We start from the raw sequence: 15,898 nt of genomic DNA on the forward strand, positions 1-15,898 counted from the left end.
ACAGAATATCTAGCTGGTGTGCACTGAAAAAACGCTAGCAAAACCAATTAGGCTGCTTTCCCCCTCTTCACTGCTGCAGTGAATGTTTATGAGTTTGAAAAGCACTAGCAATAATATGGGATAATATCCACAGGACCTTCCTACACTGTAATTGTGTTTGCTAGCCTGCTGTTGGGCACCACACACAACCCTTCTACAACCCACAGCCTAATGAACAACCCTTCTACAACCCACGGCCTAACACACAACCCTTATTCAACCCACAGCCTAATGGACAACCCTTCTACAACCCATGGCCTAATGCACAATTTATCTACAACCCACGGCCTAACACACAACCCTTCTTCAACGCACAGCCTAATGAACAACCCTTCTACAACCCATGGCCTAATGCACAATTTATCTACAACCCACTCCCTAACTCACAACCCTTCTTCAACCCATGGCCTAACTCTAAACCCTTCTACAACCCACAGCCTAATGAACAACCCTTCTTCAACCCACGGCCTAATACACAACCCTTCTTCAACCCACAGCCTAATGAACAACCCTTCTACAACCCATGGCCTAATCCACAATTTATCTACAACCCACGGCCTAACTCACAACACTTCATCAATCACATGACTTCTTCTGTACTTTCTCCTCTCTCTCCTATTCTCGTTAACAGTGCCCCTGTGTGTAACAACCTCCCCTGGCTCTTTCATATGTAACTATGGCTACTATATCCATATCATTCTCAATGTATAATGTATATCCATAACATTCAACTTGTATCATTGAAAATCTATAGCAGATGGTTTGACAGTGTTCCTGGAGTAGGTGGCGATGTGGTGTGGGTTCTCGGGTCCACCATGGTAGGGATGGACCATTTTATAACAACACTACATAGATGTATATCCAACATGTAGTATTCCACAAGATATCTAGATGTATTGTTTTGTTAAATACATATTGTGTTTGGCTGGTGTAAGGCTAATCAGAAGTATCGTCTGCCAACTGTGTGTCACTGGGGTCATATCTCTTTATATGGTGTACATGGACACACACCTGCACGAAAACACACGCGCGCACACACTGGTTATTGTTACAGCTCTAGCAAAACTAAGACTAAGCCCCATTTAACTGAATTTCAATCGTCTCAAAAAAGGAAAAACACACAGAATGATCTAGGCAACATTTGCTATATTGCTCTGTCTCTGGTGTGATGTCACAAAGGAATGCACTCTAGAGTTTCCCACACTGTTCTACTTCGTCTCTGGCAGTGGAATTCCTAAGTGGCAACACACACCCTGCCAGATAGCTGTATTTCCAGCTTCAAGCATTTCCCTTTATACTGTATTTTAAGACAACAATTCATTACCAGCTAAAAATTACAACAACCATGATGATTAATTACAAATGTTTTTCATTGTGAGCTGCTGCTAGAAACTTATCATAATAATATCGTAATAACATAATTCAGAGCAATTAGTCTTCACAGAAGCGTGAAATTGATTCCAAATATTCTCTGCTCTATTCATAGTATTTTATCTCTGTTCCTCAAAATAAAATATTGTTCATTCAACTTTTTGGCTGATTCAGTGAAATGCAGGGACCTATTCAATTTGCTAGATGACCAAACTGTGTCACGACTTCCTCCGAAGTCGGATCCTCTCCTTGTTCGGGTGGCATTCGGCGATCGATGTTGAGCGGGGCCCTGGTGTACATTGTTCGTTACATCCTGGATTTGAGGCGTCAGGCAGGTCGGCCTTCAGTATCTCGTGGAGTGGGAGGGGTACGGTCAGGAGGAGAGGTGCTGGGTTCCGGTTGCAGATGTTTTGGATCCTGAACTGCTGGGGGAGTTTCACCGTCGCCGGCCGGGTTGCCCTGCGCCTCGCCCTCCGGGTCGTCCCCGAGGCCAGTGTCGGCGCTCAAGGGGGGGTACTGTCACGACTTCCGCCGAAGATGGCTCCTCTCCTTGTTCGGGCGACATTCAGCAATCGACGTCACTGGCTTTCTAGCCATCGCCACTCTATTTTTCATATGTCCATTTGTTTTGTCTTGTTCCATTACACACCTGGTTTTCATTGCCCAATCAATCTACATGTATTTAGTCCTCTGTTCCCCATCATGTCTTTGTATGTAATTGTTAATTGTTAATGGTGTATGTTCACAAGCAATACTTTTATAGTTTATGTTCTGTGTCTTTGGGCACTAATGTCATTTTTTGTGCCTATTGTTAAACGGAATAAAAGTGTGCCTGTTTACTCTACTCTGCTCTCCTGCACCTGACTTCGCCTCCCTGACTTCGCCTCCCTTACACAGCCTTAACAAACTGATTGGTGTCTGGGGCAATACAAGCATTCTTTGGGAGTCAATAGTCACAACATTTTACTCCAATGTTTTCCATTTCCAGATGAAGTCACAGAAAGGTATTGCTTATTATACAAGAGGTATTCCCTTTTATGCAAGAAACAGTTATTTTGGCACTCAAAACATTCAGCACACTACCCAGGATTCTCTGGTTACTGGTGCCACCTTGTGGAGGAAGCTTTTCATTGCGACGGTGAGTTTACAGTCTTGATATACCTAGAGACATTTTGGTATTCTGTTTTTACAGTTTTGTTTAGCCTAACCTAATCTATCTAACCAACTAAAATCAGTTCATAGTAACATAAAACCAAGTAATTTAGCTAATTACTTTGATGTTACAGCCCATCTATCTACCTTCCTCATCAACCATACTGTATTTATTTTTTACATCTTGCTCCTTTGCACCCCAGTATCTCTACTTGCACATTCATCTTCTGCACATCTACCATTCCAGTGTTTAATTGCTATATTGTAATGGCCTATTTATTGCCTTAACTTACCTCATTTGCACTCACTGTATATAGACTTTTAGTTTTCTTTTGTTCTACTGTATTATTGACTGTATGTTTTGTCTATTCCCTGTGGTGTTGTTTGTGTCGCACTGCTTTGCTTTATCTTGGCCAGGTCGCAGTGCAAATGAGAACTTGTTCTCAACTAGCCTACCTGGTTAAATAAAGGTGAAATAAATAAATAATAAATAAAGATGTGGGATTTGAGATGTGTACAGACAGTATATGCCCAATATCAGTTAAATATTCAATTTATTTGAAATATACATCAAAGCAATTTGAGTTTTACAATTAAAACAATTTTTAATTGAACAATGTTTGCCAAAAGACTCCACCGGAAAGTGGCAGAATGTTTGGTATGCGATTTATTTTTTAACTGCAAGGTATTTAATGGCTTAATTTGCTGGGTTTTATTCACTGAGGTGTTGGTTATGCAATTTAGAGTATACCAGGTGGAGAACATTCAGTCTTATTGTTACTCTGATTACAAATCAAGATCAAGTTAGTGGTTTGTAAACAAACTCAACATGTAGATTTCAGTCTCTTCACAAGTCCCTTTAACAGGTAGGAACAGGTTTTACTGCAACTTTCATCTATCTGGTCCAGTGCAGACATTTGAAGAATGCCATGGCGGACGCTGCATCATTCAGAGACAAAGGTAAGAGCAGTAAAAACCTTAAAAATATATATGTTGGCCTGATGTTCATCATTATCTGTCATGTTTCAATCATATTGCTGGCCTAAATGTCTAATTAAATTTACCACACATGAAAGACCCAAAATATATATATATATATATATATATATATATATATATATATATATATATATATATATATATATATATTTGGGTCTCATCTTGGGTAACTGCTCTTCGTCGAGTATGGTCTACCTCAATCTCTATGCTTCAGTGCTCTATCTTTGGAAAATACATTTACAGGAAATATCTGAAACAAGGGGTTCTGGAGAAGGCCTTCACCAGGCAGGCACCATAATATTGTTATCCTGTTTATATTTATACAAATGTAACACCTAAAAAAAAAATATTTAGGTTTGAAAATTACTTTCAACATTCTACGATTAAGCAACGATGGAATTTGATGTCAGTCGATGAATCAGTAATGCTTCAAAGGCAATAGAAATAGCTGGGAAAATATTAATATATACATAAAAACTAAAAATCTGTAGCCCATTACCTAATACCAGAATTATGATGCACCTGCATATTTATTCATAGAAATACACATATTTGAATGTCTCTGAGTATCCACATGTGATAATGATCAATAGCCATGACTTGCACTTTACATTTGGAACATAGTTAGGAGTTAAATTGGTGACTAAATTTACTTTGTTGGAGAATCACTGTCAAAAGATCATTCATTAACTTATTTACTGGAGTCGTAATGTAGCTAGCTATTTATTATTTGTTTACTAAAATGACTGTAGCATTTTTGTGTTTTCAACATATCCAGGTGCCGACCACAATATAATACAGTAACCACAGCCTAGCTAGTTGACTGGCTGCAGTGCTTGAATGTTCCAGAGCCTGTCATAGAAGGGTCTGGAATGTGGAAGAGGCTCACAATCTGCGCCCTGCCCATAAGATCAGGGTGGCGTTTCCATTTCATTCAGCTTGGCAGAGATCCTGTATGCGACATAGATATGTATCCAGTCATTACACTAGCTGACTAACCAGTCTAGCAAGGACTTTGTTAACTTTTGCCTTGTTCAGACTAGTAGTTTGAAGTGACACCAAATACTAAATAAATCTTTCAATCTTAACCTTATCAGTCACAATTTGTTGCTGGCGACAGTTGAGTGGTTTTGAACAAGAGGTCTTCACGGATCCACCTGTACACAAATACCCGAGACCCAATCTGGGACCAGAATTCTAAAAATTGTCACGGGTCCTTGGCAGAACTGATATGATTTTCACGGGTCTCGGTATGTGTAATTTTAACGGACTTGTCCAGAAGGGCCCATACAGATCCAAACGCGTCTGCTGCAGTAGAGAGAGAGATTTGCGGCATTTGTTTACAGCCATCAAGGCTCCAAGTTATCACACACATGCAGCTAATAAAAGTATATGGAAACATCTGCTCTACCCAACGTTACAATCAACATTACCGCAAAAATGGAAGAGGCAAGTGGAAGGGGGAAAAAGTAAGTAACTTGTCTGTCTGCCCTGCATTAAAGACCAAAATTGGTTGAAGAAAATTGTGATAAATCATAAAGTATACCAATTTAATTTAAGGACCAAAATATGGACAGCTGTGCCATATAGATTGCAAAATTGTTTTTCGAAATTTTCGAAGTACCAGAGCCTGGCACATGGTTTCTGAACTGATACGCAAAACGACGCCGAATTCAAAATGTATAATTATACAAATTCTTGCAACCAATAGAATGTTATATAAATGGGGGATACAACCTTCCCAGCTCTGCCAATTTTGCTGCAAAGAAACAGTCTAGATCATTTATTTTGGTACCGTCTACAGCACATATGTCAGAGTCAAACATCCGGCCCGCGAGAAGGTTTTTACGGCCCCTGGGATGATCTTGATTTATTATTAGAACCGGCCCGCAGACCGCAGCAAGCCGGCAGCCCGCAGATCTTTTACACGCACCAATACTACATTTCCCACAATGCAACGGTGGCGCACCGAGCAGTAGGCTGCTTCAATTCAATATTTATTGGCACAGCAGTTGTCAGCATCACAGTAAAATTAACTTTCAGATACCCATCAAAAATGGCAAAACGGAAGGTGGACACTGAGAACCGGGGGTTTCAAACAAGGTGGGAGTCGGAGTATTTGTTCACGGAGGTCTGGAAAACCTGTGTGTCTTCTGTGTGGAGAAAGTGTGGCGGTACTGAAAGAGTATAATCTGAGACGACATTATGAAACGAAACACGCGGACAAAAACAAGAATATGGACATGGAACAAAGGCTACAAAAGGCAGAGGAATTAAAACGAGGCCTCAAATCTCGACAGGCTCTGTTCAAAAAAGCCAAATCACAAGGCCAGGCTGCTGTCAAGGCCAGTTTTATTTTGGCAGAAGAGATCGCTAAATCAGCCCGGCCATTTACGGAGGGGATTTCATCAAAAACTGCATGATTAAAGTTTGTGACAGAAGTTTGCCCAGAAAAAAGGCAACTCTTTTTAAATGTGAGTCTGAGCAGAAACACCATTGCCAGAGTAGACCAGTTGTCCATCAATCTAAAAGAGCAGCTTGTGAAAAGGGAAAAGATTTCATTGCATATTCCTTGGCTGTGGATGAGAGCACCGACATTTCTGACATTGCCCAGTTGTCAATTTTCATTAAGTGGACTCCAGCCTAAGCGTGACAGAGGAGTTTTTGGCTTTACGTCCTATGCATGGCACAACTACGGGGCATGATTTGTATGAAGAGGTGTCAAGATGTGTAAATGAGATGGAGCTGCCTTGGGAAAAACTCGTGGGTTTGACAACCGACGGAGCACCTGCGATGTGTGGACACAGGAGCGGACTGGTGGCGAAGATACGGGAAAAGATGCAAGAGGAAAACGCGACAGGTGAGCTGACAGCTTATCATTGTATCATACACCAGGAAGCGTTGTGCGGTAAAGCCTTGAAAATGGAGCATGTAATGAGCATCATCACGCGCACAGTTAACTTTATCAGAGCCAAAGGTTTGAATCACCGCCAGTTCAAGGCATTTCTGACGGAGTTAGAAACGGAGCATGGTGATTTGCCTTATCACACAGAGGTGCGATGGCTAAGCCAGGGAAAGGTGCTTCAAAGATGTTTCGAGCTTCGTGAGGAGATTTGTCTGTTCTTGGACAGCAAAGGGAAAGACACAACACAACTCCGAGACGAAATGTTTCTGTGTGAAATGGCTTTTCTGTGTGACATTACGAGTCATCTGAATGCAATGAACTTGCAGCTGCAGGGTCGGGATCGTGTCATCTCTGATATGTACAGTACAGTGAAGGCATTTAAAACCAAACTGACTCTGTGGGAGACGCAGATGCGGAAAGAAAATTTGAGCCACTTTCCCAGCTGCCAGACCATGAAAGAGAAGCTCTCTACCAGTGCGTTCCCGAGCGCACAGTTGGCTGATAAAATAGGTATGCTTGCCGCTGACTTTCGACGCCGATTTGCTGACTTTGAAGCACAAAAGCAGGTTGGAACTGCTCAGTAACCCATTTGCTGTTGACGTGGAAAGCTCACCACCAAACCTCCAAATGGAGTTGATTGACCTCCAATGCAATGATGCACTGAGGGCAAAATATGCGGCATGGGTGCTGCGGAGTTCGCCCGTTTCCTCCCCGACACAATGCCCCAGCTGCGCATCCAGGCTGCTCAAACGTTGTCTATGTTTGGCAGCACATACCTGTGTGAACAACTGTTTTCTTTGATGAACTTGAACAAAACATCACACAGAAGTCGACTTACTGCTGAACACCTCCACTCAATTCTGAGATTTCCTCAGCTCAGAGCCTTACCCCGAACATTGATGAACTTGTGGAAAAGATGGGACACCACCAAGTATCACCCTCAACCTCAAACAAGTGAACATTACTGTGCAATCACATATTTAGAGTTTTTACTCAGTTAAAGTTAAAGTTTAATATTTGTTTTCACTGCATGTTACTTCTCCTTAAACAAAGTGTTGTTTTTGATTAATAGATTTTTGCACTTTATTTTATTGTATTTCAATCCAATTATATTTTAAAAATATTTCAGTTGAGTGGATGATAGAAAATTGCTATTATTGTTTTTTTCTTTGAAGTAAATTTAGCCCACTTTTGCTAAAATAGAAAATATAGGCTACTGATGGTGCCTTGAATACCGGTTTCTTTCATTTAATGTTCATGTTATGGGGATTTTTATATAAAGGAAATTTGTCTTTTGTGTCTGTTGAAAATTAAAGATTACTGACAGAGCCATAAGAAAATATTGCTTTATTTATCTGATCATATTGGAATATATTTGTTAGGTTTTCAGTAGGTTCAATTAGGAGACTATGTCATTTAAAAATTTTTCAATGAACATTCGAACAGTCCGGCCCTCGGCTTGTAGCTAAATTTTTTATTTGGCCCTCCGTCCATTTGACTTTGACACCCCTGGAGTGAGGCAAAAAAGTATTTAGTCAGCCACCAATTGTGCAAGTTCTCCCACTTAAAAAGATGAGAGAGGCCTGTAATTTTCATCATAGGTACACTTCAACTATGACAGACAAAATGAGAAAAACAATTCCAGAAAATCACATTGTAGGATTTTTAATGAATTTATTGGTGGCTGACTAAATACTTTTTTGCCCCACTGTATATGTAGCTTGTTTTTGGTCACAGGTCCAGGAATGGCTGAAGAATTGCAACTTTTACCTGGAGCTGACTCTGCAGATAGCACTACTGAGTGCTTTGAACAGTCATAGTCAATCGATCAACAATATATAATACATAAGGCAAAAATGTTTATCTTTAACTTACAATCTGTATAAACTATGAGAATAGAAAGGTTCAGTACTTTTGTGAAACATCACAGCACAGCTGAAAAATATATGGCAAATATAAATCCAATATGGATGTGGTTACGAGATAGATGGGTATGGTTGAATGGAACTGAAGGGTGGGACTGGATGGTGTTAAGAGATAGATGGGTATGGTTGAATGGAACTGAAGGGTGGGACTGGATGGTGTTACGAGATAGATGGGAGGGGTTGAATGGAACTGAAGGGTGGGACTGGATGGTGTTACGAGATAGATGGGTATGGTTGAATGGAACTGAAGGGTGGGACTGGATGGTGTTACGAGATAGATGGGAGGGGTTGAATGGAACTGAAGGGTGGGACTGGATGGTGTTACGAGATAGATGGGTATGGTTGAATGGAACTGAAGGGTGGGACTAGATGGTGTTGAGAGATAGATGGGTATGGTTGAATGGAACTGAAGGGTGGGACTGGATGGTGTTACGAGATAGATGGGAGGGGTTGAATGGAACTGAAGGGTGGGACTGGATGGTGTTACGAGATAGATGGGTATGGTTGAATGGAACTGAAGGGTGGGACTGGATGGTGTTACGAGATAGATGGGAGGGGTTGAATGGAACTGAAGGGTGGGACTGGATGGTGTTAAGAGATAGATGGGTATGGTTGAATGGAACTGAAGGGTGGGACTGGATGTGGTTAAGAGATAGATGGGTATGGTTGAATGGAACTGAAGGGTGGGACTGGATGGTGTTACGAGATAGATGGGTATGGTTGAATGGAACTGAAGGGTGGGACTGGATGGTGTTAAGAGATAGATGGGTATGGTTGAATGGAACTGAAGGGTGGGACTGGATGGTGTTACGAGATAGATGGGTATGGTTGAATGGAACTGAAGGGTGGGACTGGATGGTGTTACGAGATAGATGGGTATGGTTGAATGGAACTGAAGGGTGGGACTGGATGGTGTTAAGAGATAGATGGGTATGGTTGAATGGAACTGAAGGGTGGGACTGGATGGTGTTACGAGATAGATGGGTATGGTTGAATGGAACTGAAGGGTGGGACTGGATGGTGTTACGAGATAGATGGGTATGGTTGAATGGAACTGAAGGGTGGGACTGGATGGTGTTACGAGATAGATGGGTATGGTTGAATGGAACTGAAGGGTGGGACTGGATGGTGTTACGAGATAGATGGGTATGGTTGAATGGAACTGAAGGGTGGGACTGGATGGTGTTACGAGATAGATGGGTATGGTTGAATGGAACTGAAGGGTGGGACTAATAACAACAAGATAACTCATGTAAAATATACTGCATCTGTAAAACGGATATAGGTTCAGAAATTTTGTGAAACAGCACAGTTAAAAATATATGGCAAACAGAAATCAAACTGGATGGACATCAGAAACCGATGAGAGAGGTTGAAGGTAGAAGAACGACATGACTAAAAACAAATGAAAGATAACTGTTGTAAAATAGATTGTGTCCGTAAAATGTATAAACATGTAGTATGTATAAGCTGGAAATAGAAGCCTAAGTGTTGTTCATTCATTTATTCCAGTTAGGGAAGGAGTGGTGTGTGGTCGGCCGGTCACCCTCATCGAGCTGCCTGCTCTGTTTAGAACACATCTCACTCAGGAGGAAGTGATGCGTGAGACTTTCCACTGTGTCTCTCTCTGTGACTCTGGAGTCCATGCTTTCCTCCTGGTCGTACCTTTGGGTCCAATCACTGATGAAGACAAAGGAGAGCTGGAGACCATCCAGAAGATTCTCAGCTCACAAATCAATGACTTTGTCATGGTCCTGTTTAGACAGGATAACATTCCAGTTGATAAAACTGCAGTTGACTTTGTGGAACAAAATGCAGACACAAAGCAACTGATCAAGATATGCGGAGGGCGGTTTAAAATCTTTGATGCTTCGAAGATTGAGAACGTCAAGCAGACAACAGAACTTGTAACAGAAATAGTCAAAATGATGGATCAGAACAGAACCTGCTACACTCTGTACATGTACATGGAGGCTAAACACCAATCAGAACTGGAGGAAAAGAACAGAAGAATCAAGGATTTAGAGGAGAGAATCAGGAACATGTCACAAGGTGAGTTTGTTGAACACAGGGAGGAACAAATATTGCGGGGTGATTGGGAAAGCAATGATTTAACTCTATGAACCTTGATTTCAATATCTAAACACTCATATCTTATCATTTATTGTTTAATATGTAGGTGCTGAAATGGAGTGTTCCATCACAGAGTGCATAAGGGTGGTGCTGATTGGGAAAACTGGCAATGGGAAGAGCGCCTCTGCAAACACTATCCTGGGCAGAGATGAATTTGAGTCTGAATCCAGCACTGATTCTGTGACAACAGTTTGCAAGAAGGCAGTCGGCAAAGTTGTTGGAAGAACAGTTTCTGTGGTGGACACCCCTGGTCTTTTTGACACAACATTGTCTAATAAAGATGTTCAGCAAGAGATAGTGAAATGTGTTTCCCTGTCAGCTCCTGGTCCCCATGTGTTTATCATAGTGTTGAGTATCGGGAGAATCACACAAGAGGAGCTGGACACTTTGGACCTCATAGAGACAACCTTTGGTCCACGGGCAGGAATGTTCTGCTTAGTTCTGTTTACTAGAGGAGATGACTTGAAAAAGAAATCAATTCAAGATTACATTGGGAACAGCAAGAATGCCAAACTGCATAAACTGATCAGAGATTGTGGAGACAGATTCCATGTCTTCAACAACAACGACGATAATAACTGCACACAGGTCACTGAGCTGATTAAGAAGATTAACAAAATGGTGTCCATGAACAAGGGCAGTTTCTACACCAATGATGTGTTCCAGGAGGCAGAAGCATCCATTAAACACAAACAGGAAGCAATACTGAAGGAGAGAGAGATGGAGATAAAGGCTGACATGGAGAAACTGAAGGTCAGCCATGAAACAGACATGGAAACAATGAATTCAAAGTTGGAAGAGGAGAGATTGAAAGTTCAGCGGGAAAGACAGCTGAGAGAAAACATGTTGAGAGAGAGAGAGAAAGCTATTAGAAAAGAGCATGAAGACAAGGAGAAAGCAGAGAAGGAAGAAAGAGAGTTGGAGGACAAAAAAAGGAAAGAGGATGAAAAGTTGAAAAAAGAAATATGGGACACAGAAAAAGAGAAGATGGAAAAAGAGATAAAAACTCAGGAAATAAAGTTGAAAAACCTCGAAAGGGAAAAGGAAGAAGAATATAAAATTAGGAAGGAAAAACTGAGAAAAGAAGAGAAAGACAGAGAAGAACAACTTCAAAATCAAGAACGGAAGTTTGATAAACTAAAAAGGGAGCAGGAGGAAGAAATTAAAAGGAGAGAGAAAGAAGAGGATGAGAGGAGAAAGAAGGAAGAGGAAGAAAGACAAGAGTGGCAAAGAAAAATAGAGGAAGCAGAGAAAGGTCAAACAGAACTCCAAGAGGTCATGCGTAGAGAAAAAGAGGAATGGGAGGAACAATTGAAGAAAGAAAGAGACAGACAACAGGAAGAAGAAAGGCTGAGGAGACATATGGAGGCAGACACTCTTGTAGAACAAGAGAAAAAACAGAGGAGATTGAGAGAGGAGTTTGAAAGAGAGAGGGAACGAGATAGAATAAAGATGAAGGAATCAGAAGATCAGAGGAGAGAAACAGAGCAGAAAGAAAGAGAACGAATAGAAAAAGACTGAAGAAAAGAGGAGAGAGTTGACAGACAAAATGACAACGCAACAAGAGCAGTGGGAGAGAGAACGTGGAGAGGAACATGAAAGAAGATTTCAAGAGGATGTAAACAGAAGAGTGGAGGAGAGACTAAGACTAAGAAAACTGGAGGAAACATTTCAACAAGAACGTGAAGAAGAGAATATGAGGAAAGAGAAGGAAGATAATGTCAGGAGAGAACAAGAAGAGAAGAAATGGAAGGAAATGAGGGCAGAGCACGAAAGGAAAACAAAAGAAATGATGGATAAATATGAACAAGAGGCCAGAAGACTTGCAGAGGAAATGAATAACTTTAAAGAGAAATATGAAAATGACTTCCAAAAACTGTTGGATCAACATGAAGAAGAAAATGAGAAACTAAGACAAAAGCACAAAGAGGAGTATGATCTTTTGAATGCTCTATATGGTCATGATAAAACACAACTGACTGAGAAAATCAATGAATTGAAAAATAAGCAGGAGAAAGAGAAAAAGAACGTGCGCAAATGTATTGTACTGTGAGAATCTTGAGCCCTATTTGAATGGGACCGGTATAATTAAGCAGTAAGGCCCAAGCAGGTATATGGCCAATATACCACGGCTAAGGGCTGGTCTTATGCACGACGCAATGCAGGGTCCTTGGATACAGCACTTAGCCGTGGTATAATGGCCATATGCCACGAACCCCTGATGTGCCTTATTGCTGTTATAAACTGGTTACCAACATAATTGAAACAGTACAAATATTTTTGGGTCATACCTGTGGTATACGGTCTGATTTTCCACGGCTTTCAGCCAATCAGCATTCAGGGCTCAAAGCACCCAGTTTATTATAACTAATAAACATTGTAACTTAATACTTGAAATGTAAATATATGTTTAAATAGACTGCGGTGATATGAGCAGCAGTGTGAACCAAAGATAATTCAGAGTGAGCGTGGTGCAAGAGGTTAGACTCCCACACAGAACATCTGCGGCTGTGTGCTTGTGCATGGGAGTTCACTTCACTCTCCTGTGATGTGAAAGCTGCCTGATACTATTTTGAATAGATTTTCTCTGTCCTAGAACATCAGTACATGAAGAGGAATTGTCCAAAACTCCATTTATGGTTTCTAAACCTATTTGTTTGATTTATTGTTTATTATCCTTGTTCAAAGCCTTTTCATTGGACAGATCAGACTGGCCATGACTCATAAAAGTAAACATGTTGCTGGATTGTTGGTCATTTTTTATAGATGTGCTAGGGTGTCATTTTCCTAAAGTCTGAAATGAGAATGTTGAGCACTTTAGTTAGTCTCCATTCAAGGACACTGTCAATTTCACTAAATACTACCATCCACAATATACACGTGATAAAGCAGCAATCTATTGAAGCCCTATTTGAATGGGACCGGTATAATTAAGCAGGGAGGCCAGAGGAGGTGTGGTATATGGCCAATATACCACGGCTAAGTGCTGTTCTTATGATGTCATATGTTTAATTTTTCTATCTGTGACTGTGCTTTATATATTCTGATGCTATTTCTGTCTTTGTGTTGTAACAAACCAGAGAATAAAAGACAAATCAACAAATGAGTTAAATGTTTCTTTCTTCCTTTCACTTCATAGTTTTTCCCACAGCCTTGTTTAAAACGCAGCTGACTTATTTTCAACTCGGAGGAGATTCTCCATTGAACATGTCTTACAGTCCAGGACGAGGCTTAATGTCTGTGAGGGAACATGACCCTACATGTATTATAGTCCAGGATGAGGCTTAATGTCTGTGAGGGAACATGACCCTACATGTATTATAGTCCAGGACGAGGCTTAATGTCTGTGAGGGAACATGACCCTACATGTATTATAGTCCAGGACAAGGCTTAATGTCTGTGAGGGAACATGACCCTACATGTATTATTGTCCAGGACGAGGCTTAATGTCTGTGAGGGAACATGACCCTACATGTATTATAGTCCAGGACGAGGCTTAATGTCTGTGAGGGAACATGACCCTACATGTATTATAGTCCAGGACGAGGCTTAATGTCTGTGAGGGAACATGACCCTACATGTATTATAGTCCAGGACGAGGCTTAATGTCTGTGAGGGAACATGACCCTACATGTATTATTGTCCAGGACGAGGCTTAATGTCTGTGAGGGAACATGACCCTACATGTATTATTGTCCAGGACGAGGCTTAATGTCTGTGAGGGAACATGACCCTACATGTATTATAGTCCAGGACGAGGCTTAATGTCTGTGAGGGAACATGACCCTACATGTATTATTGTCCAGGACGAGGCTTAATGTCTGTGAGGGAACATGACCCTACATGTATTATTGTCCAGGACGAGGCTTAATGTCTGTGAGGGAACATGACCCTACATGTATTATAGTCCAGGACAAGGCTTAATGTCTGTGAGGGAACATGAACCTACATGTATTATAGTCCAGGACGAGGCTTAATGTCTGTGAGGGAACATGGCCCTACATGTATTATAGTCCAGGACAAGGCTTAATGTCTGTGAGGGAACATGACCCTACATGTATTATAGTCCAGGACGAGGCTTAATGTCTGTGAGGGAACATGACCCTACATGTATTATAGTCCAGGACAAGGCTTAATGTCTGTGAGGGAACATGACCCTACATGTATTATTGTCCAGGACGAGGCTTAATGTCTGTGAGGGAACATGACCCTACATGTGAAAACTAAGATTAAACTGCAGAGCTGTATTACTCAAAGCTGTTTATTAACCTTTGAGGAAATAGATGGTTTCAGTGAGCAGTAAATCTAATTTATCCTCAGTAGTCCTTTCCCTAGTGGAGATGGTCTTAGGTCTCTTCAACCAGCAGAAACAGCAGAAACCAAACATTTACAAGATGTTGCAATTCAGTGCATATTTCCACGAGTTTTCAGAAGCACACTTTGGCCTCAAGGTGTAGCCAACTGCTGCTGACAGTTTTTAAAGCAGGTAACACCCAGTGCAGAATGTAATGATTAGCTGAACCAAGGGACTGCTCTGTCTGGTGACAGGTTTAAAAGCAGGTAACACCCAGTGCAGAATGTAATGAGCTGAAATAGACTGCTCTGTCTGGTGACAGGTTTAAAAGCAGGTAACACCCAGTGCAGAATGTAATGATTATCCTCAGCGACTGCTCTGTCTGGTGAGAGGTTTAAAAGCAGGTAACAACCAGTGCAGAATGTAATGATTAGCTGAACCCAGTGTTTGTGCTCTGTCTGGTGACAGGTTTAAAAGCAGGTAACACCCAGTGCAGAATGTAATGATTAGCTGAACCCAGCGACTGCTCTGTCTGGTGACAGGTTTAAAAGCAGGTAACACCCAGTGCAGAATGTAATGATTAGCTGAACCCAGGGACTGCTCTGTCTGGTGACAGGTTTAAAAGCAGGTAACACCCAGTGCAGAATGTAATGATTAGCTGAACCAAGGGACTGCTCTGTCTGGTGACAGGTTTAAAAGCAGGTAACACCCAGTGCAGAATGTAATGATTAGCTGAACCAAGGGACTGCTCTGTCTGGTGACAGGTTTAAAAGCAGGTAACACCCAGTGCAGAATGTAATGATTAGCTGAACCCAGCGACTGCTCTGTCTGGTGACAGGTTTAAAAGCAGGTAACACCCAGTGCAGAATGTAATGATTAGCTGAACCCAGTGTTTGTGCTCTGTCTGGTGACAGGTTTAAAAGCAGGTAACACCCAGTGCAGAATGTAATGATTAGCTGAACCCAGTGTTTGTGCTCTGTCTGGTGACAGGTTTAAAAGCAGGTAACACCCAGTGCAGAATGTAATGATTAGCTGAACCCAGTGTTTGTGCTCTGTCTGGTGACAGGTTTAAAAGCAGGT

At 41.3% G+C, this 15,898-nt stretch overlaps 1 protein-coding gene across 1 annotated transcript; it reads left to right on the forward strand.

Moving 5' to 3' along the window:
- Positions 1-3,483: 3,483 nt before the first annotated feature.
- Positions 3,484-13,624, forward strand: LOC118360325 (GTPase IMAP family member 8-like). The gene is made up of 3 exons (XM_035739609.2): positions 3,484-3,522; positions 9,904-10,443; positions 10,571-13,624. The coding sequence occupies exons 1-3, from the start codon at positions 3,492-3,494 to the stop codon at positions 12,043-12,045; spliced, it is 2,046 nt and encodes a 681-aa protein (XP_035595502.1). The 5' UTR covers positions 3,484-3,491; the 3' UTR covers positions 12,046-13,624.
- Positions 13,625-15,898: the final 2,274 nt, after the last annotated feature.

This window comes from Oncorhynchus keta, chromosome 15 (genome assembly GCF_023373465.1).
Source record: "Oncorhynchus keta strain PuntledgeMale-10-30-2019 chromosome 15, Oket_V2, whole genome shotgun sequence".
Lineage (NCBI taxonomy): Eukaryota > Metazoa > Chordata > Actinopteri > Salmoniformes > Salmonidae > Oncorhynchus > Oncorhynchus keta.